This window comes from Bombina bombina, chromosome 1 (assembly GCF_027579735.1).
Source record: "Bombina bombina isolate aBomBom1 chromosome 1, aBomBom1.pri, whole genome shotgun sequence".
Classification (NCBI taxonomy): Eukaryota; Metazoa; Chordata; class Amphibia; order Anura; family Bombinatoridae; genus Bombina; species Bombina bombina.
Window position 1 is genome coordinate 1,465,652,651 of NC_069499.1, and position 25,500 is coordinate 1,465,678,150.

At 43.5% G+C, this 25,500-nt stretch overlaps 1 protein-coding gene across 1 annotated transcript in view; it reads left to right on the forward strand.

Annotated features, from left to right (window-relative positions):
• Positions 1-25,500, forward strand: part of RPTOR (regulatory associated protein of MTOR complex 1) — a gene marked incomplete in the record, with an annotated part of 987,319 nt that overhangs the window by 630,130 nt on the left and 331,689 nt on the right. The window contains 1 exon segment of the mRNA XM_053706573.1: positions 688-834. Coding sequence (XP_053562548.1) covers positions 688-834 — 147 coding nt within the window.

A 25,500-nucleotide genomic window follows, 5' to 3' on the forward strand; every position in this document is an offset into this window, starting at 1 on the left:
AAATTAGATCCTGGGGGTATTGGAAACAAAATGTTCTTATGATATTGCTTTTACAAAAGTTAACTTTTCCTGAGTATGTGACAAGCAACCTACATAAAAACATTTTTTTAATTTATCATCTTAAAGGGACAGCAAAGTCAAAATTATATTTTCATGATTCAGATAGATCATGTAATTTTAAACAACTTTGCAATTTACTTCTGTTATCAAATTTGATTTGTTCTTATGGTATCTTTTATTGAAGAGTAAAACTAGGTAGGTTTATTAGCTCAGGAGTGTGCATGTGACTCTGACACATTATTTGTCACTGTTATACAATGTTGCAAAACACTGCTGCCATAGAGTACTAAAGACACGTGCACACTCAGCTCTTATGAGCCTACCTAGTTTTATTCTTCAATAAAAGATACCAAGAGTACAAAGCAAATTTGATAACAGAAGTAAATTGGAAAGTTGTTTAAAATTGCATGAATCATGAAAGTTTAATGTTGACTTTACTGTCCCTTTAAATCACTCTATAACATCTATTGAAGAAAAAGTGGTGCGAGATTATTTATTGTTGTAAGACTTAAATATGTTTTTCACCTGCTTGCTTGGAGATACTTTATTATAGTAGTACATTATATATACTGTTCAGAAGCATCTGTCATTTGTTATTTTTTGACAGTGCCTCTTCTTATGTTTCAGAATTACACCCAGTATATCCCCCTCTCCATATATGACCTGCAGACCTGGATGGGGAGCCCCTCAATCTTCGTTTATGACTGCTCCAATGCTGGACTCATTGTGAAATCTTTCAAGCAGTTTGCCCTGCAGAGGGAGCAGGAACTTGAGGTAAGGTTTCTTTGGTTAGGACAAGTTTCATCTTGTTGGCAACTTTTGCACTTCAAGAGGTGTTCTTCACAGTATTGATCATGGGTCGTTGATGTTGCCAGACTGAGGTGTGGTGCTTGTAACACTATGTCTATATAATGCCTGTGAGATGAGCAAAGTCCAACTTTTGTTGTAACGTAGAACTATTTTATTTCAGTCTCATTCTGATGGACTGTTACAATTTGGTGCTTCATCTAATCTGTGATGTCATTAGTGTTTCCTGTAATCTGTAATTTTACTCATGATGCTATTATCATTTGTGATATCATGATATTTCATGATTTTGTAGACAAAGCCAAAGATAGTCAGATAGTGTCAGCAAAGCTTTATATCCATCTTTTCTGATGCATTCTAGTGTGAAATTAAAATTATTTTATTTTTAATCATATTTTGTTTTCCTTCAATGTATAATGAAAGTCTACAGGTGGACTATTTATTACCTAGCCACGAGGAGGAGACAAACCAACCCACACTCCAATGCTCTGAGTGTCCCTTCTATCTCCTCCCACACTATAGACACTCATTTTTTAATTTGCATCCATAGGATCGAAGTGAACCTCTGAAATGCTGTGATCTTCAAGTCATTTGATAGGAGTTCTTAAACAGATCTGAGACTCATTTACCTCCTTAGAGTGCCTCTTGGACAGAGGGGGTGAAGGGATTTCAGACATATATTGAGAAATCTTCTCCCAGTGTGGAGACATCACAGGCCTCTCAGGTGATATGTGGATATTTCCATCGAACCTGTGGTCTACAGTGTGCTTCTCCTTGGATATATCCAGTGCTTGCACTGCCTTGGAAGGACCCTTTTACCGAATGTAGTCTGCTCTCATGAGGTGCAGGGTAGAGGAAGGTGAGAGCAGGTAAGTGCATGTTTTCACTACATTCCACTGCCCAACAGCTATCATATCCTGGGGATAGCAATTACTTTATAAACAATTTTGCACTGTTTTTTGCATTCTGAAAATTATAAGGTAAAAGTCATTTAAATAGTTCCAGAACCAGCACTAGCACATAACAATACAATTAGCCATTAACAGGCTGCTACACAAGATACTTGCCACCTTTGTTAAAGCTTTTAGCTGTAAATGCACTTACAAACATATAAGGAAAGCTTTTATGGACAGGAATGGGTTTATTTAGACTGACTCAGCTTTTATGAGTAAGGCAAAGTAGCCAGAACACGTATAATGTACCATCTGCCATGCTGTTTTAATTGTGATAAAGTTCATGTTTGTATATGAAGATGTGCTGTTCATTCTTCCTGTTAGTTTATATAGACTAAACAGCTTGTACACACGCAGTATGATGGGTATTCCCTTCCTTTTTCCTTAGCGTGGTGGCCATCTTAGATGCCTTGCAGATCACTTCCCTAGCTTTCCTAGAGGTGGTGAGACTGATTTACATACTGTGGAGCAGCAAAATTACTTTATATAATAATGTCAACGAGCCTTTACTCCTGGCAATTGCACTCCTGGCCACTAGGAGGAGTCAAAAGTTTCCCAACATTCCAAGAGACCTTAAAAACCCTCCCACCTCACCGCAGGAGGAAGATAAAGAATGGGGTTGCTCTAGATGTTCTTCGGTGAGAGGATTCCTAGACCTATTTGAGGCCCATTTTATCCTCAGAAGGCTACTGTTGGACAGGTGTTGCAGGAACCGGTCCCTAGCCCTACTCCTGTTGGATCGTCGCTATACTCCACATACACAGATCCTCTGCTGTCATGCATGCTTATTAGGTAAGTATGTAGTTAAAATTTATGTGGACACTCAAGTAGCCTATTGGCTGTTAGAAGATACACTTAGTGTTGTACATCATAGCCATGGGACTGTTGTGTAAGGCATTATTTATTATATGCTATGTATGGGATTTTGGGATGCAGAAACCTTATATTTGTAGTACACAACTTTTTTTTTATTTTGAGCGTGTTTAGGTTTCGTGCACATTATTATTTTACAAGGCTTTGTTTGCATGCTTTGTTTGTTTAGTGCGTGTCTGCTTTGTGCTGTCGGTTTTGTGAGTTGTTCAGACGTGCGTGTCGACTTCATTGCGGGCCTCACATGTTTAAAGTGCGTCAGCTTTTGTTTAGTGCGCTTGTGTGTGTGTTGGCTTTTTAGAGCGCTTCGATTTTGCACACATAAGCTTTTTAGTTAGCGCTGCTTTTTGCACATTTTTCAGTTTGTGCTCTGAGCTCTTATTATATACTCTTTGGTCTTTCCCTTCTGATATCATGCTGTGTCGCTTTATGGATGCAAACGCTCCTTTATTGTGAATTTTCAATACTGCTACATAAATGCTGCATTATTGGGGTGTAAGGCTCTCTGTTTATGTATTTACCTGCCTATTTCCCTTAATTAGGATTTTTTATATGTAAATCATTTAATATCATTTGTCTACCCCATTGTTTGTATTTTCTGTTGTTTTCAGTCTAGGCTTGTAATTTTTGTGATAGCACATACTGGTTCTGTCCCCACCACCATGTTAGAAATTAATTTATCAGGTAAGCATAAATTATAGTTTTAATTTCTGAGCTCTGTGTATAATGCTCTTTTCTAAAATGGATTTAAGTGGGGCAACTTTCTCCCCTGGACCCTTAAATTGAGGGATTATGTATCTCAATATATACCCCCTGCTCAGCTGTGTGATGCTTGTGCTGAGCTTTATTGCAAGTTCTAGACAGAGGATACCTGCTGTCTGTCTGCTGTTCATCTAGCAAGCCTGCTGAATTTACCCTTGGAGGTTATATTCACACTATTGTGTTACAATTGGTGGTGGCTATGTGTCCCAGTCAGTTCTGGGGACAACTCCCCCCACAGACTCTTCAAAAAATGTTTCACACCAAATTGACATCACAGCCACCACACAATAGCCCGCCAGCTGAAAACACACTCCTAAAATGTTGAAGTTTCTTCAAAAGGGATTAGAGAGAGGTCAGATTTCAGCTCTATCTATTCTGTATTTTAGAGAGGTTGCTAATACAGACCTTTTGTTTAGGCTCTGATTCACCTGAGGCTGGTTATTCGCTTGGCAACTCCTCCATGGTTTCTCAATTTATGATTAGGAGGCAAAATATACTCCGAAATACTAGAACTTTAAATCCCTCCCACTTCCCACCATCCTCGGTCACATTCTTTTGCCTTGTTGATGATGAGTGAGGTGGAAGTGAAGTGCAGATCTTCTTGTCTTTGAGAGGGGTCCTCTAACTGATCTGAGAACAGTTTCCTCCTTTCTGTACCCTGTATCATTCAGAGAGATAGTTAAGGACTTATCAGTCAGGCAGGGAAAAGTTATTTTCTCAGTGAGATATGTCACAGTTCTTACAGGTGAAACGAGGACTTGTCCACCAATCCCCCTGTCTAGTGAGCTGTTCCTTATGGGATAAAAAAGCCTTCCCCAGGTGAAATGGGGACTTATTCACCAATCCCTTGGTTGTAGATGCTGTTAGATTTAGATCCTTGGCTGTGAGACTCGTGGGATACTCCTCTATCAGACCGAACTCGGCCAGTAGTCTTGTTATCCCGGCGTTGAGTCGAAAAGATAGGGAATATCCCAGAGCAGAGAATATCAGGAAAACGAGGAGAGCGGCACTCACCACATGCAGGACAGCACAAGGCAAATAGGCAGACAGGATACAGCAACATAAAAGCAGACCAGCAATTCAGGGGTTAACCAGGTAGCATAGTAAGACAGGCAAGGATTCGGCAACAAAGTATCAGTCCAGCAGGTTCAGGTTAGGGGTTAACCAGTTAGCATAGTGAGACAGGCAGGGTTCAGTAACAGGTATCAGTCCAGCAAACGATCTGTCACTCCCAGGGTACACGAAGTAGCACCTATACTTGGGCAGTGACAGGTCGCTTGCTGCCTGTTTAAATACCCTTGGCAAGGCACCAAGAGACCGGCCGGCATCAGGAGCGTGGGGCGATGACGTCAGCGCCGCACGCACACTGAGCCGACACAGCCCTAGGCAACGAGCATGGAGAGGACGCCACGCCCCTAGCAACGGCGCGGCATGACATTGGCATGGTGCTTGCACTGCCTAGGATGGGCTTGTATACTGGAAGCAAGTTGCTGTAACTGAGATAAGCACAGTGGTGTACATAGGTGCTAGGAAGTACTTTGCATCTTCATAGCCCATCAGCTATCATTATGAATATATACACATGCTTTTTATAGTCTGAGGACATAGACATGTACACCATACACCTTATATTAGCAGTTTATAGCACTTTTGGGCACTTTTAATTTTGTTTGTTTTTTAAAGGTTCTGAGTTGTACACAGAGTATATTCTTACACCTGTGCTATATTTCTTCTTGTTTCCTTAACCATTTTAGTAAGCCTTTTTTTAAATAAATTCTTTCCTTTAATATAACTTTTGGCAGGACTTTGCCCCACTCTGTCCTTTCCTGTCTTTTCTTATATTTCTCTTTCTACTTTGCCAAATGTAAAAAGTGAGTTTCAATGGTGTGGGAAGAGATAGTAGTATAGTAAAGTTTGGAGTTTTGTATATAATCGTTTAAAGCCAAAGGTAAAGAATACATTTCTTGTGACTTTTGGCTGATCTTGGTGGACAAATTGCAACCTGGATAATTTAGAATTTCTTTCCATAAGGCAGGTAGAGTCCACAACTTCATTCCTTACTGTTGGGGAATGCAACACTTGGCCACTAGGAGGAGGCAGACACCCAAGCCAAATAATTAAATATCCCTCCCACTTCCCCCATCCCCTCAGTTATTCTCTGCCTTTCGTCACTAGAGGAGGATGGCAGAGAAGTGTCAGAAGATTTGGATAGTCCTTAAATGGGTATGTTCCATGTAAGGCTCGTGGGATACTCCTCTATCAGACTGAACTCAGCCAGTAGTCTTGTTATCCCGGCGTTGAGCCGGAAAGATAGGGAATATCCCAGAGCAGAGAATATTAGACAAATGAGGAGAGCGGCAAACACCACAGGCAGGGACGCACAAGGCAAACTACGAGAATGGCCAGGCAGGCAGGGATCAGTAACAATAAATCAGTCCAGCAATTCAGGGGTTAACCAGGTAGTGTAGTGAGATGGGCAGAGTTCAGCAACAATGAATCAGTCAGTAATGAAGGGGTTAACCAGGTAGCGTAGTGAGACAGGCAGGGATCAGCAACAATAAATCAGTCCAACAATTCAGGGGTTTAACCAAGAAGCGAAGTGAGACAGGCAGGGATCAGCAACAATTAATCAGACCAGCAAACAATCGATCACACCCAGGAGTACACAAAGTAGCACCTATACTTGGGCAGTGATAGATTGTTTGCTGCCCATTTAAATACCTGAGGATTGGCGCCACAGAACCGGTCGGCATCAGGAGCGTGCGGCGATGACTTTAGCGCCGCACGCCTCCAGAGCCGACACAGCCCTAGGCAACGAGCAGTAAGGAGACGCCGCGCCCCTAGCAACGGCTAGAGCGGCGCGGTGTGACATAGCCCCCTCCACAAGGGTTCCATCCGGGAACCGGAGCTGGCTTCATAGGATGTGCAGCATGGAATTTGGAGACCAGAGATGGAGCATGCACATCACGGGTAGGAACCAAGGAACGATCCGCCAGGGAGTAACCCTTCCAATGTACCAGGTACTGCAATTGTCTGCGTCTGTATCTGGAGTCCAGGATCTTAGCAAACCTCATCTTCGGGGTCCCCGCGTATCAGGAGCGGAGGAGGTGGAGCTCGGAGCCGGGTATATCTATTCTTGATGTAGGGTTGAAGCAGGGAGATGTGGAAGACTGTATGTATACCTAGGGTTTTTGGCAAGGCTACTTTGTAGGCAACAGGAGACAGTCTTTTCAGGATCTTTTAAGGACCGATATATCTGGGCCCCAATTTGCGACAGGGTTGGCGTAGACGCATGTGTCGGGTAGATATCCAAACACGTTCACCCACTGGAATGGTTCGTACAGAAGCCCTAAGACGATCAGCAAACTTCTTGTATCTGGAGACAGCAGAACATAGCTGAGAGCAAATATGTTGCCAATGTGTGGTGAGTCTAGTGGCATGTCGGTCTGCGGCAGGAACCCCAGTGGTCTGAGTTGAAGAGGGAACACACGAGGTTGATGCCCAGCTGTTTCTTGAAATGGAGAACATCAAAGAGAAGAGTGCCAATGAGTGTTTCTTGCCAGCTCAGCTAGGGGGTAGCAACTCAGACCAGTTGGTAGGACTAGCGTTGACAAAGGCTCTAAGGTAGGCTTCAAGATCCTGGTTTGCTCTCTCAGTTAGACCGTTGGTCTGTGGATGGAAGCCGGAAGACAAGGACACCTTGTTTCCAATCGATTTACAAAAGGCTTTCTAAAAGGCAGAGAGAAACTGTGGATCTCTGTCGGAAACAATGTTCACAGGAATGCCATGAAGTCATACCACATACAAGAGAAAAAGAGACGATAATTCTTGAGCAGATGGTAATTTGGTTAGTGGTACAAAGTGAGCCAGTCTGGAGAAGCGGTCTACCTCCACCCATATAACTGTATAGTAGTTGGAAGAGGGAAGGTCCACAATGAAGTCCATAGTTATGTGTGTCCAGGGTTGTTTGGGAATGGACAATGTTTGGAGTAAGCCAGGAGGCAAAGAACGGGGAGTTTTGTTGGCCGCACAAATCGTGCAGGCCTTCACATAATCCTGAGCATCAGACTTCATAGTAGGCCACCATACATGTTGGGAAAGATGCTTGAAGGTTTTAGTCGAACCAGGATGTCCTGAAAGCTTGCTATCATGAGCCCAGGCTAGCACAGGGATACATAGATGCAGAGGTACAAAGAGGATATCGGAGGCCATAGGGGCACCAGGGGGTTTACTGGACTGGGCACGTTGCAATCTTTGCAGAAAGGTGGTATTGAGTTGAGCAACCACACAGGAGGGGGGGTATGATGTGTTCGATAGGAGCTTCTGAGGCATCATTTGAGTGAGGGAACTGACGAGAAAAGGCATCCGCCTTCTTGTTCTTAGTCCCGGGAATATAAGAGACCACAAAGTTAAAACGGGAAAAGAACAAGGCCCACCTGGCCTGTCAGGATTCAGTCGATGAGCAGTCTCTAGGTAAGTCAGATTCTTGTGGTCGGTGAGAATCTGAATAGGATTGACGGTGACCTCTAACCAGCGACGCCATTTTGTCAAGGCCATCTTAATGACTAAGAGTTCACGGTTACCCACATTGTAGTTCCTCTCAGCAGAAGTAAAGCGTTTAGAGAAAAATGTTACAGGGTGTGACTTGGAAGTCAAAGGGTCCTTCTGGGTAAGAAATGCTCCAGCGCCTATCTCAGAGGCATCAACCTCTAAAGTGAACTGTAGGTCAGAATCAGGATGGTGAAGGACAGGAGCTGAACAAAAAGCCTTTTTTAGACAAAGAAGGCGTTTGCGGCCTCAGGAGGCCAAAGTTTACAGCCTTTGTTCCGTTTTGTCAATTCAGTGAGCGGAGCCACTGCTTAGGAAAAGTTCTTTATAAACTTGCGGTAGTAATTGGAGAATCCCAAGAATCTCTGCAATTCCTTTAATGAGGTAGGTTGAGGCCATTGAAGAATTGTGCTGAGTTTAGTAGGATCCATGGCAAAACTCTCCTTCAAGATGACATAACCAAGGAATTGGATTTGCTCCTGATCAAACTCGCACTTTTCTAACATAGCTACCAAAGAATTCTTTCTGAGGCGAAGAAGCACTTCTTTCACGTGCCTGTGATGCTCCTCTAAAGTGGAAGAGAAAACAAGGATATCATCCAGATAAACAATGACCGTGCGATTAAGGAGATCACGGAAGACATTGTTGACAAATGCTTGGAAGACTGCAGGGGCGTTACACAGCCCAAAGGGCATTACAAGGTATTCGTAATGCCCAGATCTTGTGTTAAAGGCGGTCTTCCATTCGTGACCTGGAAAGATGCCAATCAGATTGTATGCCCCACGTAAGTCTTATTTGGTAAAAAAGCGCGCATTCTGGAGTGAGCCATACAGTTCAGTGATCAAAGGTATGGGTTATTCTTGATGGCTATTTTATTCAAGGCCCTGTAGTCTATACAGGGTCTAAGCCCGCCCTTCTTCTTACTGACAAAAAAGAAGCCAGCCCCAACAGGAGAGGAGGAAGGGCGAATGACACCTTTAGCTAGGTTCTATTGGATGTATTCAACCATGGATTTGATTTCAGCCTTGGAGAGTGGATAAGTCCTCCCTTTAGGAAGTGGGGCTCCGGGAAAGAGGTCGATCTTGCAGTCATAAGGACTGTCAGTGTAAACATAAGGAAGGTTTGAAGGAGTCTGTATACTGGCTATGGGAATACGGAGCAGAGGAATGACTTTAGCAAGACAGGAGGTACTCCAGGAGGCAAGTTGTCCCTCAGTCCAGTCGAACTATGGATTATGTATCCGAGACCAAGGGTGAAAGGCTGTGCTGGGGAATGAATGACCTCAAACTGCAGCTGTTCAGAGTGGAGGGCTCCCACAGTCAGGGTCAGGGGTGCTGACTCAAAATGGATCACGCCTGAACCAAGGGGGGTGCCATCCAGGGTGGTTATTTTGAGACAGTGTCTTTTCTGCAGAAGAGGTAAACCGGCTTGCATCATAAAACGATGATCTAGGAAGTTTCCAGCTGCCCTTGACTCAATGAAGGCCTGAGTGTGCACAGTATTCTGAAGGAAGATAAGGGTAACAGGTACCAGGATCCGAGAGGAGTGAGGGGATTTTGTTGAGACTATGATTAGAGGTACCCCAGTGTTATCCCCTAAGCACTGGCTTTTCCCGGCCGAATGTCGGTCTTTCAGTTGGTGGGTGTTAGATCCACAATAGTCTCCTTCTCTGTTTTTCAGACTCTGAAGGTTTGAAGGGTTCCTCTACTGAGGTAACTGGAGTAGTGGAAAGGGTAGCGGTTGCTGACGGAACTGGGCGAACAGGAGGGAAGGACCCTCCTAGCTCTGTCTCTCTCGGTTTGTCTCTCCTGAAAGCGAGAGTCCAGATTGATACAAAGCGCTATGAAATCATCCAAAGAAGAGGGAATGTCACAATAAGTGAGTTCATCTTTGATGTGTTCATGGAGACCCCTCCTGAAGGCTTCCTTGAGTGCACTGCCATCCCAAGTGGTTTCTAGAGCCAAGTTACGGAACTCAATGGCAAATTGTGCCACGGTTTTACTGCCTTGGCGGAGATCCAGTAGCGAATATTCCACAGCAGAGGTACGGCCAGGGGTCCCAAACACAGAAGACAAGGCAGAAATGAACTCATCAGCATCTTGCAGGAGTGTAGCATTCTGTTACAAAAGGGGAGAGGCCCAGGCTAGAGCTTTGTCCTTTAATAAAGAAATGATAAAGGTGACCCTTGACTGATGAGACTGGAAGGTGTGAGGATCATTGCGGAAGTGCAGCCTGCATTGGTTCAGAAAGCCCCTGCAATCGGTAGTACCGTCGTACTTGTCAGGCAAGGGTATCTGGGGTTTACTTCCAGGAGTGGAGGGAGAGGTTACAGCACTGGGAGTAGGGGCTGGTGGTAAAGCAACAGGAGCGCCATCCCTTGCGGTAATAGCCTCTAGCTTGGAATCCATATTCTGCAGCTGCGTGGTATGGGTTCCCAACATCTGTCCCTGCAGATAAACAGCTCGTGCCACCTCATCTGGCTGCATGGCCCAAGTATAATGTAAGGCTCGTGGGATACTCCTCTATCAGACCGAACTCGGCCAGTAGTCTTGTTATCCCGGCGTTGAGCTGGAAAGAGAGAGAATATCCCAGAGCAGGGAATATTAGACAAATGAGGAGAGCGGCAAACCCCACAGGCAGGGACGCACAAGGCAAACTACGAGAATGGTTAGGCAGGCAGGGATCAGTAACAATAAATCAGTCCAGCAATTCAGGGGTTAACCAGGTAGCGTAGTGAGACAGGCAGAGTTCAGCAACAATGAATCAGTCAGTAATGAAGGGGTTATCCAGGTAGCGTAGTGAGACAGGCAGGGATCAGCAACAATAAATCAGTCCAGCAATTTAGGGGTTAACCAAGAAGCGAAGTGAGACAGGCAGGGATCCTCAACAATTAATCAGACCAACAAACAATCTATCACACCCAGGAGTACACGAAGTAGCACCTATACTTGGGCAGTGATAGATTGTTTGCTTCCCATTTAAATATCTGAGGACTGGCGCCAGAGAACCGGTCGGCATCAGGAGCGTGCGGCGATGACGTCAGCACAGCACGCCTCCAGAGCCGACACAGCCCTAGGTAACGAGCAGTAAGGAGACGCCTCACCCCTAGCAACGGCTAGAGCGGCGTGGCGTGACATTCCCTTCAAAAAAGGACTGGAGTTTTAAGTAATCACATAAACCTTTCAGTGAGAGTATTGATGAACGTTAGAGTCTGGAGATGCAGGAAAAGTTTTTCTGCGAATCGATCCAGACTGTCTATCTAACAGCTCCTGGGCAATCAGTGTTAACGAGTTACACTGCTTGCCTTTTTACACTCCCTGTCAGAACACCGCTGCAAGGCTATCACACTTGAGAGGCTGTATCTGTTCCATAGCATAGATCCTGAAAGTCTGCTTTATTTTACTATTTAGCAGTGACTCCTATTATTAGGGTCACAGTGTGGCTCTTCATAACCTCATTAGGATCATGGGTTAATATCTCCTTTAATTCAGAGATTAATTTGGAACAGTTTGGGGATATATGTACAGCTTTGTTCTTTTTTATTGTGAAGGTTTTGGCTTAAATAGACTGCATACTTTTGGCAATGGAACAGACCGGTTTCACCTTCATTTTTGTGAGTTGCGCAGCTTCTAATAGCTTTGTGCGCTTTTTCTTATAGCAGGGGAGGTCCCTTCTTGCGCACCACTTAATCGGATGCAACTCATTCGTTTTCCTTTCAATCCTATTGCAAGAACTCTGGCAATCCTACGGAGAGCGTTCTATATCTGTCAAGATCTAGAAGGTGGCGAGTGCCCCAGCCATTGGGGTTATAAAGGTGCCTTTTTTTATTAATAAAACAAGTCCCAGAGAAATTGTTGTTTAAATATGTTTTCTTACTGTGGGATTGCATCTCCAGCAATGGAGGACTCTGATAGTACGTTGGAAAGTTCTGCACCTTCTATTCTAAATAATAATACCTGTTTATACTGCGAGGAAGCGATGGTTTGTCCACCTGCTCAATTTTGTTCCAATTGCCTGGGTACCATTCTAAAGTCTAATAGTTAGTCCCTCTGAGCCGTCAACCTCTCAGGATTCTGTGGTCCAGGATATGCCTACCCTATCATCTCAAACCGCTTCACATGCAGTTCCCCGTGGCACGCCTAATACTCCGGCTGGAGGGGGCTTTTTCCCTGTGGACTTTACCACGCAGTTACAATCTGCTGTGTCTGCAGCCCTGAGTGCCTTACCTATCGCTGGGAAACAAAAGAGAAAGGTTAAACATAGTTCTACTGAATTAGATTTAGCCAGTATGTCTAAATTGTCTGAGGATGAGTTAACTTCTGTAGCGTCAGCGGGTGAACTCTCGGAGTTGGAGACTTCATTTACTAAACCTCCTCCTTCCGATTTAATATTGAACATCTGCGTTTTTTACTAAAGGAGGTTCTGTTTACTTTAGAGGTTCCGTAAGCAAAACTGCATGATGAACCTACGATTCCTAAGTTAGACAGGGTTTATGAGGACAGAAAGGCCCCACAAACTTTTCCTGTCCCAGTTCGCATGGTGAATATTATCAGTAGTGAATGGGAAAGAGTTTGTCTGGGTGCTGTCATGGAGATGATCAGATCGATCCTTCCCCTGGTTCAGGAAGGACAATTTATGACTACCATCGATCTGAAGGATGCATACCTGCATGTTCCAATCCACAAGGGTAGTTTTCAGTTCCTAAGGTTTCTGGATCAGCACTTCCAGTTCATAGCACTTCCGTTTGGCTTACAAAGGTTCTGGGTGCTCTCATGGCTGTAGCCAGATCCCAAGGAATTGCGGCAGCACCGTACCTGGATGATATCTTGGTACTGGCACCATCTTTTAGTCTGGCAAAGGATCACTTCTTCGAGGCTTCAGATTTTGTGGTCCTAGCTTGCAGGGCTCTCTAATTGAAATCTTGGTCTGCGGATATGGTGTCAAAATCCAGACTCCTTTCCTTACCCTTCAAGGGGAAGGTCTTATTTGGTCCTGGCTTGGACTCTCATTTCTTCTGTTACCAGAATGGGAGGGTGCTTTCCTTCCACAAGATAAGAAGAACAGACCTAAGGGACGACAGTCTTATAATTTTCATTCCTTTCGTTCGGTTAAGTCCCAGAGAACTCAATCGTCCTCCAAGTCTGAGCAACCTAAGAATAACTGGAAGCCTGCTCAGTCCTGGAATAAGTCCAGAAAACAAGACAAACAGAAAGCAGCGCTTCATAAAAATATTTAGAGTAAACAAATAGTGACAGTGTTACAAACAGTCTTATTGCCCAATAATCCTCAAGGCGTATGAGGGTATGTCAATTTTTTCACCCTCAGCGGTAGCTGTTTCCAGCAGTATTATAAGCAGGTGCTAATGCAGCCGGCTGGAATAAGTCCAAGCAGACTAAGAAGCCCTCAGATAACAAATCTGCATGAAGGGGCGGCCTCCGATCCGGGATCGGATTGTGTAGGGGGCAGACTGTCATTTTTCTCAGACGCGTGATTTAAGGATGTTCAGGACCCTTGGGTAATGGAGGTTGTATCTCAAGGGTACGGGATAGGATTTAAATCTCATCTGCCCAGGGGTAGATTCCTCCTCTCCAGACTGTCTACAAGACCAGAGAAGAGGAGAGCCTTTTTAGATTGCGTAAGGGATCTATCCTCTTAAGGAGTAATAGTCCCGGTACCCTCATTAGGAAGAGGTCTGGGGTTATATTCAAACCTCTTTGTGGTTCTCAAAAAGAAGGAAACTTTTCGTCCAATTCTGGACTTGAAGTGCCTAAACAAATTTCTAAGTGTCCCCTCCTTCAAGATGGAGGTAAAGGTTGCCAGAATTTTATCCTTTCTTCTGTTATGTGTGATCAGTCCACGGGTCATCATTACTTCTGGGATATTATCTCCTCCCCTACAGGAAGTGCAAGAGGATTCACCCAGCAGAGCTGCATATAGCTCCTCCCCTCTACGTCACTCCCAGTCATTCTCTTGCACCCAGCAACTAGATAGGATGTGTGAGAGGACTATGGTGATTATACTTAGTTTTTATAACTTCAATCAAAAGTTTGTTATTTTACAATAGCACCGGAGCGTGTTATTGCCTCTCTGGCAGAGTTTGAAGAAGAATCTACCAGAGTTTTTACTATGATTTTAACCGGAGTAGTTAAGATCATATTGCTGTTTCTCGGCCATCTGAGGGAGGTAAAAGCTTCAGATCAGGGGACAGCGGGCAGATGAATCTGCATTGAGGTATGTAGCAGTTTTTATTTTCTGAATGGAATTGATGAGAAAATCCTGCCATACCGTTATAATGACATGTATGTATATTCTACACTTCAGTATTCTGGGGATGGTATTTCACCGGAATTACTCTGTTAAAAGTACATTAAACCTTTTAATAGGTATTTATTATGTTAAACGTTTTTGCTGGAATGTAGAATCGTTTGCATTTTCTGAGGTACTGAGTGAATAAATATTTGGGCATTATTTTTCCACTTGGCAGTTGCTTGTTTTAATTGTGACAGTTTCGTTTCTCTCTCACTGCTGTGTGTGAGGGGGAGGGGCCGTTTTTGGCGCTCTTTGCTACGCATCAAAAAATTCCAGTCAGTTACTCTTGTATTTCCTGCATGATCCGGTTCATCTCTAACAGATCTCAGGGGTCTTCAAACTTCTTTGGAGGGAGGTAGATTCTCTCAGCAGAGCTGTGAGACTTATATATTGACTGTGATTAAAAACGTTGCTCTGTAAATTTTATGTTTCAAATTTAATTATTGTTACTTTACTAATGGGAACAAACCTTTGCTAAAAGTTGTGTTGTTTTTAAGGATTGATGCTATAACTGTCTTTCAGTTCATTATTCCAACTGTCATTTAATCGTTTAGTGCTCTTTGAGGCACAGTACGTTTTTGTTAAATAAGATTGTAACCAAGTTGCAAGTTTATTGCTAGTGTGTTAAACATGTCTGATTCAGAGGAAGATATCTGTGTCATTTGTTCCAATGCCAAGGTGGAGCCCAATAGAAATTTATGTACTAACTGTATTGATGCTACTTTAAATAAAAGCCAATCTGTACAAATTGAACAAATTTCACCAAACAGCGAGGGGAGAGTTATGCCGACTAACTCGCCTCACGTGTCAGTACCTGCATCTCCCGCCCGGGAGGTGCGTGATATTATGGCGCCTAGTACATCTGGGCGGCCATTACAGATAACATTACAAGATATGGCTACTGTTATGACTGAAGTTTTGGCTAAATTACCAGAACTAAGAGGCAAGCGTGATCACTCTGGGGTGAGAACAGAGTGCGCTGATAATACTAGGGCCATGTCTGATACTGCGTCACAGCTTGCAGAACATGAGGACGGAGAGCTTCATTCTGTGGATGATGGTTCTGATCCAAACAGATTAGATTCAGATATTTCAAATTTTAAATTTAAATTGGAGAACCTCCGTGTATTACTAGGGGAGGTTTTAGCGGCTCTTAATGATTGTAACACTGTTGCAATACCAGAAAAATTGTGTAGGTTGGATAAATACTTTGCGGTACCGGCGAGTACTGACGTTTTTCCTATACCTAAGAGACTAACTGAAATTGTTACTAAGGAGTGGGATAGACCCGGTGTGCCGTTCTCACCCCCTCCAATATTTAGAAAGATGTTTCCAATAGACGCCACCACACGGGACTTATGGCAAACGATCCCTAAGGTGGAGGGAGCAGTTTCTACTTTAGCTAAGCGTACCACTATCCCGGTGGAGGATAGCTGTGCTTTTTCAGATCCAATGGATAAAAAATTAGAGGGTTACCTTAAGAAAATGTTTGTTCAACAAGGTTTTATATTGCAACCCCTTGCATGCATCGCGCCGATTACGGCTGCGGCAGCATTTTGGATTGAGTCTCTGGAAGAGAACCTTAGTTCAGCTACGCTGGACGACATTACGGACAGGCTTAGAGTCCTTAAACTAGCTAATTCATTCATTTCGGAGGCCGTAGTACATTTAACCAAACTTACGGCTAAGAACTCAGGATTCGCCATTCAGGCACGTAGGGCGCTGTGGCTAAAATCCTGGTCAGCTGATGTAACTTCTAAGTCCAAATTACTTAATATACCTTTCAAGGGGCAAACTTTATTTGGGCCCGGTTTGAAAGAAATTATCGCTGACATTACAGGAGGTAAGGGCCACGCCCTGCCTCAAGACAAAGCCAAAGCTAAGGCTAGACAGTCTAATTTTCGTCCCTTTCGGAATTTCAAAGCAGGAGCAGCATCAACTTCCACTGCACCAAAACAGGAAGGAGCTGTTGCTCGTTACAGACAAGGCTGGAAACCTAACCAGTCCTGGAACAAGGGCAAGCAGGCCAGGAAACCTGCTGCTGCCCCAAAGACAGCATGAACCGAGGGCCCCCGATCCGGGACCGGATCTAGTGGGGGGCAGACTCTCTCTCTTCGCCCAGGCCTGGGCAAGAGATGTTCAGGATCCCTGGGCGCTAGAGATCATATCTCAGGGATACCTTCTAGACTTCAAATTCTCTCCCCCAAGAGGGAGATTTCATCTGTCAAGGTTGTCAACAAACCAGATAAAGAAAGAAGCGTTTCTACGCTGTGTACAAGATCTGTTATTAATGGGAGTGATCCATCCGGTTCCGCGGTCGGAACAAGGACAAGGGTTTTACTCAAACCTGTTTGTGGTTCCCAAAAAAGAGGGAACTTTCAGGCCAATCTTGGATTTAAAGATCCTAAACAAATTCCTAAGAGTTCCATCGTTCAAAATGGAAACTATTCGGACAATCTTACCCATGATCCAAAAGGGTCAGTACATGACCACAGTGGATTTAAAGGATGCTTACCTTCACATACCGATTCACAAAGATCATTACCGGTATCTAAGGTTTGCCTTCTTAGACAGGCATTACCAGTTTGTAGCTCTTCCATTCGGATTGGCTACGGCTCCAAGAATCTTCACAAAGGTTCTGGGTGCCCTTCTGGCGGTACTAAGACCGCGAGGAATTTCGGTAGCTCCGTACCTAGACGACATTCTGATACAAGCTTCAAGCTTTCAAACTGCCAAGTCTCATACAGAGTTAGTTCTGGCATTTCTAAGGTCGCATGGATGGAAAGTGAACGAAAAGAAGAGTTCTCTTTTTACTCTCACAAGAGTTCCATTCTTGGGAACTCTTATAGACTCTGTAGAAATGAAGATTTATCTGACAGAAGACAGATTAACAAAGCTTCTAAATGCATGCCGTGTCCTTCATTCCATTCAACTCCCGTCAGTAGCTCAATGCATGGAGGTGATCGGCTTAATGGTAGCAGCAATGGACATAGTACCCTTTGCACGTCTACATCTCAGACCGCTGCAATTGTGCATGCTGAGTCAGTGGAATGGGGATTACTCAGACTTGTCCCCTACTCTGAATCTGGATCAAGAGACCAGAAACTCTCTCCTATGGTGGCTTTCTCGGCCACATCTGTCCAGGGGGATGCCATTCAGCAGGCCGGACTGGACAATTGTAACAACAGACGCCAGCCTACTAGGTTGGGGCGCTGTCTGGAATTCTCTGAAGGCTCAGGGACAATGGAATCAGGAGGAAAGTCTCCTGCCAATAAACATTCTGGAATTAAGAGCAGTTCTCCATGCCCTTCTGGCTTGGCCCCAGTTAAAAACTCGGGGGTTCATCAGGTTTCAGTCGGACAACATCACGACTGTAGCTTACATCAACCATCAAGGAGGGACAAGAAGCTCCCTAGCAATGATGGAAGTATCAAAGATAATTCGCTGGGCAGAGTCTCACTCTTGCCACCTGTCAGCAATCCACATCCCGGGAGTGGAGAACTGGGAGGCGGATTTCTTGAGTCGCCAGACTTTTCATCCGGGGGAGTGGGAACTTCATCCGGAGATCTTTGCCCAAATACTTCGACGTTGGGGCAAACCAGAGATAGATCTCATGGCGTCTCGCCAGAACGCCAAACTTCCTCGCTACGGGTCCAGATCCAGGGATCCGGGAGCGGTTCTGATAGATGCCTTGACAGCACCTTGGAACTTCGGGATGGCTTATGTGTTTCCACCCTTCCCGCTGCTTCCTCGATTGATTGCCAAAATCAAACAGGAGAGAGCATCAGTGATTCTAATAGCGCCTGCATGGCCACGCAGGACTTGGTATGCAGATCTAGTGGACATGTCATCCTGTCCGCCTTGGTCTCTACCTCTAAGACAGGACCTTCTGATACAGGGTCCATTCAAACATCAAAATCTAACTTCTCTGAAGCTGACTGCTTGGAAATTGAACGCTTGATTTTATCAAAACGTGGTTTTTCTGAGTCGGTTATTGATACCCTGATACAGGCTAGGAAGCCTGTTACCAGAAGGATTTACCATAAGATATGGCGTAAATACCTATACTGGTGCGAATCCAAAGGTTACTCCTGGAGTAAGGTTAGGATTCCTAGGATATTGTCTTTTCTACAAGAAGGTTTAGAAAAGGGTTTATCGGCTAGCTCATTAAAGGGACAGATCTCAGCTCTGTCCATCTTGTTACACAGGCGTCTGTCAGAAAATTCAGACATCCAGGCCTTTTGTCAGGCTTTAGCTAGGATCAAGCCTGTGTTTAAAACTGTTGCTCCGCCATGGAGTTTAAACTTAGTTCTTAACGTTTTACAGGGTGTTCCGTTTGAACCCCTTCATTCCATTGATATAAAATTGTTATCTTGGAAAGTTCTGTTTTTAATGGCTATTTCCTCGGCTCGAAGAGTCTCTGAGTTATCAGCCTTACATTGTGATTCTCCTTATCTGATTTTTCACTCAGACAAGGTAGTTCTGCGTACTAAACCTGGGTTCTTACCTAAGGTAGTCACTAACAGGAATATCAATCAAGAGATTGTTGTTCCATCCTTGTGTCCAAATCCTTCTTCAAAGAAGGAACGTCTTCTACACAATCTGGATGTAGTTCGTGCCCTCAAGTTTTACTTGCAGGCAACTAAGGATTTTCGACAAACGTCTTCCCTGTTTGTCGTGTACTCTGGTCAGAGGAGAGGTCATAAGGCTTCGGCTACCTCTCTCTCCTTCTGGCTTCGTAGCATAATTCGTTTAGCCTATGAGACTGCTGGACAGCAGCCTCCTGAAAGAATTACAGCTCATTCTACTAGAGCTGTGGCTTCCACTTGGGCCTTTAAGAATGAGGCCTCTGTTGAACAGATTTGCAAGGCTGCAACTTGGTCTTCGCTTCATACTTTTTCCAAATTTTACAAATTTGACACTTTTGCTTCTTCGGAGGCTATTTTTGGGAGAAAGGTTCTTCAGGCAGTGGTTCCTTCTGTATAATGAGCCTGCCTATCCCTCCCGTCATCCGTGTACTTTTGCTTTGGTATTGGTATCCCAGAAGTAATGATGACCCGTGGACTGATCACACATAACAGAAGAAAACATAATTTATGCTTACCTGATAAATTCCTTTCTTCTGTTGTGTGATCAGTCCACGGCCCGCCCTGTTTTAAGGCAGGTAAATATCTTTTAAATTATACTCCAGTCACCACTTCACCCTTGGTTTCTCCTTTCTCGTTGATTCTTGGTCGAATGACTGGGAGTGACGTAGAGGGGAGGAGCTATATGCAGCTCTGCTGGGTGAATCCTCTTGCACTTCCTGTAGGGGAGGAGATAATATCCCAGAAGTAATGATGACCCGTGGACTGATCACACAACAGAAGAAAGGAATTTATCAGGTAAGCATAAATTATGTTTTCTCCAGGATAGTTTAGAGAAGTGTCTCTGCCAGTTCTCTGAAGGGACAGATATCGACCCTGTCGGTGTTGCAGCACAAGAGAATAGCTGAGCTTCCAGATGTGCAGTCCTTTAAGGCTCTGACTAGGATCAGACCTATGTTTAGACCTGTGTTTAGACCTGTGGCTCCGCATTGGAGTCTCAATCTTGTTTTGCATGTTTTGCAGCAGGCTCCGTTTGAGCCCATGCATGTTGTTGACATTAAACTGTTATCTTGGAAGGTTTTGTTTTTGTTAGCCATTGCCTCTGCTCGCAGAGTCTCTGAGATTTTGGCTTTACAGTGTGACCCCCCTTACGTTGTTTTCCATGCCGATAAGGCGGTTTTACGCACTAGGTTAGGTTGCCTTTCTAAGGTGGTGTCAGATCGTAACATTAATCAAGAGATTGTTGTTCCTTCTTTGTGTCCCAATCCTCCTTCAGCTAAGGAATGTTTGCTTCACATTCTGGATGTGGCTCTTGCCTTGAAATTTTACCTTCAGGCCACTAAGAAGTTCAGACAATCTTCATCTTTGTCATTTATGCGGGTAGACGTAAGGGTCAGAAGGCCACTACGTCTTCCTTGTCTTTTTGGTTAAGGAATGTCATCCGCTTGGCTTATGAGAAAGCGGGACAGCAGCCTCCTGAGAGGATCACGGCTTATTCCACTAGAGCAGTAGCTTCTTCCTGGGCTTTTAAGAACGAATCCTCTATGGATCAGATTTGTAAGGCGGCTACCTGGTCCTCCTTACATACTTTTTCTAAATTTGATAAATTTGATGTGTTTGCTTCGGCTGAAGCAGATTTTGAGAGAAAGGTTTTAAAAGCTGTGGTGCCCTTCAGATTAGGGTTCGCAATTTTTCTGTTCCCTCCCGTTATTCCTTCAGTGTCCTCTGGAACTTGGGTATTGTTTTCCCAACAGTAAGGAATGAAGTCGTGGACTCTCCCTGCCTTATGGAAAGAAAACAAAATGTATGCTTACCAGATAAATTCCTTTCTTTCCTGGTAGGGAAAGTCTACGACCCCGCCCGTTAGAATTCTTTTTTTTTTGGGCAGCTCCCTTTTTATTTTTCTAATGCAACCTTTATACCCTGATGTTTCTCCTACTTTTCCTCATTCCCTCGGCCGAATTACTGGGGGGATGGGGGAAGTGAGAGGGATATTTAAGCTTTTGGATGTGGTGTCTTTGCCTCCTCCTGTTGGCGGGGGTGTTGTATTTCCCAACAGTAAGGAATGAAGTTGTGGACTCTTCAAGCATAAATTTTGTTTTCCTTCAGGTAGCTATAACCCTAATCTTGGCTGTTTTTTGCTTGTCTACAATTTAACCATGCCATTTGTCAACTTTTTCAGTGAGCCTATGTAGAGCAATTTGGCCTGGAGCATGGTTGACTTGTTAATATATCAAAATAATAACAATCTCCTTGCTTGATTACTTTGCCCCATTAAGTAACTAGATTGTTATTATTCCTCTACAGGGTAAAAACTACATATTTGACAAAAACCTGGCTTCTGTGTCTTTATGAATTGTTGGCTATAGTGTCTTGTTTGGAATTAGCTTTCTCTTTTACTACTACAGAGAAAATACTCTTCTTATTGATTATTAAAATATTCTTCATATAATAAAACTATTCTGTAGTTTTACACCATGTTGAAACTTAACCTTCTCTGAAGGAAGAAGTGTTTAAGAGTAGATTACTACTTTTAATAAGAGGCTCTTTAGGCACCTGACTGTAGAAAGTTTTTTTTTTAGTTGAAATATTTCTTTATTAGGATCAAATAATTCAATATACAACATAGTAACTGTTACCACAGGTGTGGTGTCTTGCATCATTATCAAATCATAATCAAATAACGGTTATGCAGAGAAGAAGCTCTTACATCATCCAACATTGTTACATTAAAGACGTCACATTGAAATTCTGCAGTAGCCAACCTGTTAATTAACACTTTCCATTAAATCCCCCTTCTTTTTTCCCTTTTTTTAAAAAAAAAACAAAAAAACAACAAAACATTTTGTGGAACAAAACTCCCGTTTTAGAACAAACAAAACAATTCTGTGGCACTTGTTGGCTGACACTACACCCTGCTCTTTTCCTGTCTAGTCTCCTCTCTACCCTAGAAGCTAATGGACATTAACCAGTGGAACCAGACTCTTTGATATGGGTACTTCTCTATTTGTCTTAGACCTATTTCTGTCGTGAAGCCAGACCGTCAACCCCCTGCTCTATCCTCTTGGCTTATACATTATCCAGTAAAACCATATTTTTGTAAAGTGTTCCCTGGTCCCCTGAATGTTGGCCGCAATCTCTGACATGGTGTATATGTGTGCTATCTTATCTAACCCCTCAGCCCAGGCTGGCGTCCCCGTCTTCCAATGTCTTGCGATGCAAATCCTGGTTGCGGTACACAAAGTCTGTATGAACGTATTAATTACCTTATTATATATGGTTTAACTCTGTGATTTAGAAGCTCTTGAGCAACTGTCAGGTCAACCGACTCCCCCAGAACCTCACTCAAAAGCCCCCCAAGCTGCTCCCAAGCAGATCTGACCACTGGGCACTCCCACCACTTATGTAGATATGTCCCCCTAGCCCCACACTCCCTATATCATTGGTTGGAACCGTTTGAGGTAAAGTGGCAAGTCCTGTCCGGGTAAGGTACCACCTGAAAACTGTTTTAATACAATTCTCTCTAAGGTCAGCACTTATTTGTCCCTTACTCGAGTTAAATAGAATCATATCCCATTTATTTCTCGGGAGGTCAAGTCCGGTGTCCTGCTCCCATTTAGATACTATGGTCGACCAGTTTGGGGCTTTAGCTCCCTGAAGGGCCAAGTATAGCGACAAAATCACTTTCTTCAGTCTTACTGGGGAGGTACGTATACGCTCTAGTGTAGTGGGTGTCTGTGTAGCCCAGGGGAAACAGTATCTCTGTATGGCTGAGGAGACCTGTAAGTAAAGAAACCAGTGTAGTTTCATTGAGTGGATCATGTCTTGAATTTGGGAGTACGTCCGTATATGGTTGCCCTCAAAAAAATCAGCTACTCTGTAGAGGCCCTTGTTATGCCACTTCCCCACCTGTGTACGCAAGTCTGGGTGTAGCAGAAGCCTAAGTGGCCTGGTTCTGGAGTTCCTATGTATCAAAGTCAGAGGTCCAGTAAGCAATTTCCACCCCCTGACCATGTGTGCTGTGGCCTGGGTCCTAGAAGAGTGACCTTCAATTGTTTGGTCCTACTCCCATAATATGTCCGCCAAGTGTTCATAACCCCCCAAATCCGCCTCCATTCTGGTCCAGAAGATGTTATGGTCATTCTTGCTAGCTAAGTAAGGAGTCCTGGTCCAGCCTAGCCGCACTATAATAGTCTATCAAGTTTGGGAGGCCTACTCCTCCTAATTGTCTGTGTCTGACTAGTATATCTGAAGCTATCCTCCCCCTTCTCTCCCCCCTCAAGTAACTATTCAGTGAGGCTTGTAATTTCTGTTAATCAGATCTCGGAACCACTATTGGAAGTGCCCTAAAGAGATATGGGAGTCTCGGGAGAACGTTCATTTTAATCCCCAAGAGCCTACCATACCAGGAGAATTTATGAGTTTTCCATTTCTTCAAGTCCCTATTGATAGAATTGTAAAGTGGAACATAGTTTAGACCATAAAGGTGTTGATATGAATCTGATATGAAACTGATATGAAGCTTGATACCTAGATAGTTAATAGACTTCTTGGCCCAGGCAAACTCAAAATTGGCCTCTATCAATTTTTTAGTCTGCGGTGGCAGGTTCAGGGGCAGCGCCTCGCACTTATCCAAGTTAATCTTGTAGCCCGAAACAAGAGAAAAGTCCTGAAGGACTTAGGGCTAGATTTATTAAAGCTGAGGCGTACAGGGGCGCGTATACGCGCCCCTATACGCCTCAGCTCGCCTGTGGTTGGGCAAAATTACCCGCAGGTATTCGCTATTGCACACGAGCGCAATTTTGCGCTTGCGTGCAATCCCGTCCCCTGCCCGCGCACAGCCAATCAAGCGCGGGCAGGAGCTGTCAATCTCCTCGGTCTGACTAGACCGAGGAGATTGAATTTCGCCACCTTAGAGGTGGCGAATAGGTTAGGGAAGCAGCAGTTTGGTGACCGCTGCTTGATAAATACGGCGAGCAAGTTCTTATGAGAACTTGCAGCCATAGGGCTTTAATAAATCTAGCCCTCAGTATAAGTTGGGCAGAGATATCAGAGGTCTAGTCAAGTAGTATAAGGTGGCGCAACTTAGCTTGCTATTCCGAAAATATAAAATATCAATAGCTATGATTGCTTGGACGTTATGGGTCAATTATACAAACCAGTATCTGTATGCTCCTATTTATAAATATATATACATGATGATAAAAATAAAATGCAATGTATTGTTTATATGATTAAAAAACATAAAATATGCAAGATCGTCAAACCATTACATATATATGTAAAATATAAAACTGGACACCGGTGTCTGCTAAAATAAATGATAATAAAAGCTCTATCGTTCTTAAATATATCCAAAATTATTAAACAAATTTGTTACTATATGAGTCCAACAATGTATCTAACAAAAATTTGGATAAACTGTCTGCTTGAGGATATCGGAACTTAAATGTTAAAGGGCCATAATACCCAAATGTTTAAACACTTGAAAGTGATGCAGCATAGCTGTAAAAAGCTGACTAGAAAATATTTCCTGAACATCTATATGTAAAAAAGAAAGATATTTTACCTCAAAAGTTCCTCAGTAGCCACCTCCCATTGTAAAGGATTTCTAAGCAGCATTTTAGTGTGTCTGTCCTGGGACATCTTAGGGGATGAGCATCGTGAACTCTCATATTATTTCACCAATCAGGTAAAGGAAGTTTACTATGAAATCTCATGAGAGATAAGTCAAATCTCATGAGATCACAGTAAGAGTTCATGACCTCAGCACTGCTGATGCTGATTGGCTGCTGTTCATTTCTTCATTTTTTTTTTATTTTTACCTGCAGCTGGGAGCAGGTGAAGTATAACTTTTTACACAGATCTTAGTCTGCTGAGCTGAGGAGATTGTGAGGTAAAATATCTTCCTTTTTTACATAGAGATGTTCAGGTGATATTTTCCTGTCAGCTTTTTACAGTTATACTGCATCAGTTTCAAGTGATTTAGCATATGAGTATTATGTCCCTTTAAATGTAACTCATTTGAATGTCACAATAATGTTGATAATAGTAACAACTGTATAGTCTTAATCCAATAGTCAAAATACTCTTGGGGTGTAGTATTGCGATCTGCCAGATGGCTGTGAATATAATGAGTAGAAAATGTTATCATTTGTTAGGCAAGTTTGCCCGATGTTACCTTATAGTGTTTCTGTGTCGAACACACTATTTGTTGGTGTGACCGGGATGAAAAGGTTCTCCCAAAAAACTCTGTTGAAAATTTTGCTTTAAACTTTACATATTTTGAAAGATCTTGTCATTACTAGCATATTGATCTGCTTATTTATTTCAAAACTCAATTAAACTTCTAAAAATCAGCGTTTTTTTCAGGCTCCGTTACCTGATTTTATACAGCCCCTGTCAGAGATTTTCAGAGTGTAGTATTTGATTGGCATCTCTTTCAGCCAATAGGAGCCTCACCATGCGCCCCATGGATTTTACTCACAGCACGCTCCCGTGCTTGTAACTCTGCCTGGAAGTGCAACTGCGCAACTCAATACGCTATTTGCGCAACTAAAACAGTGAGGCAAATAGCGTATTGAGTTGCGCATGCGCAGTTGCAT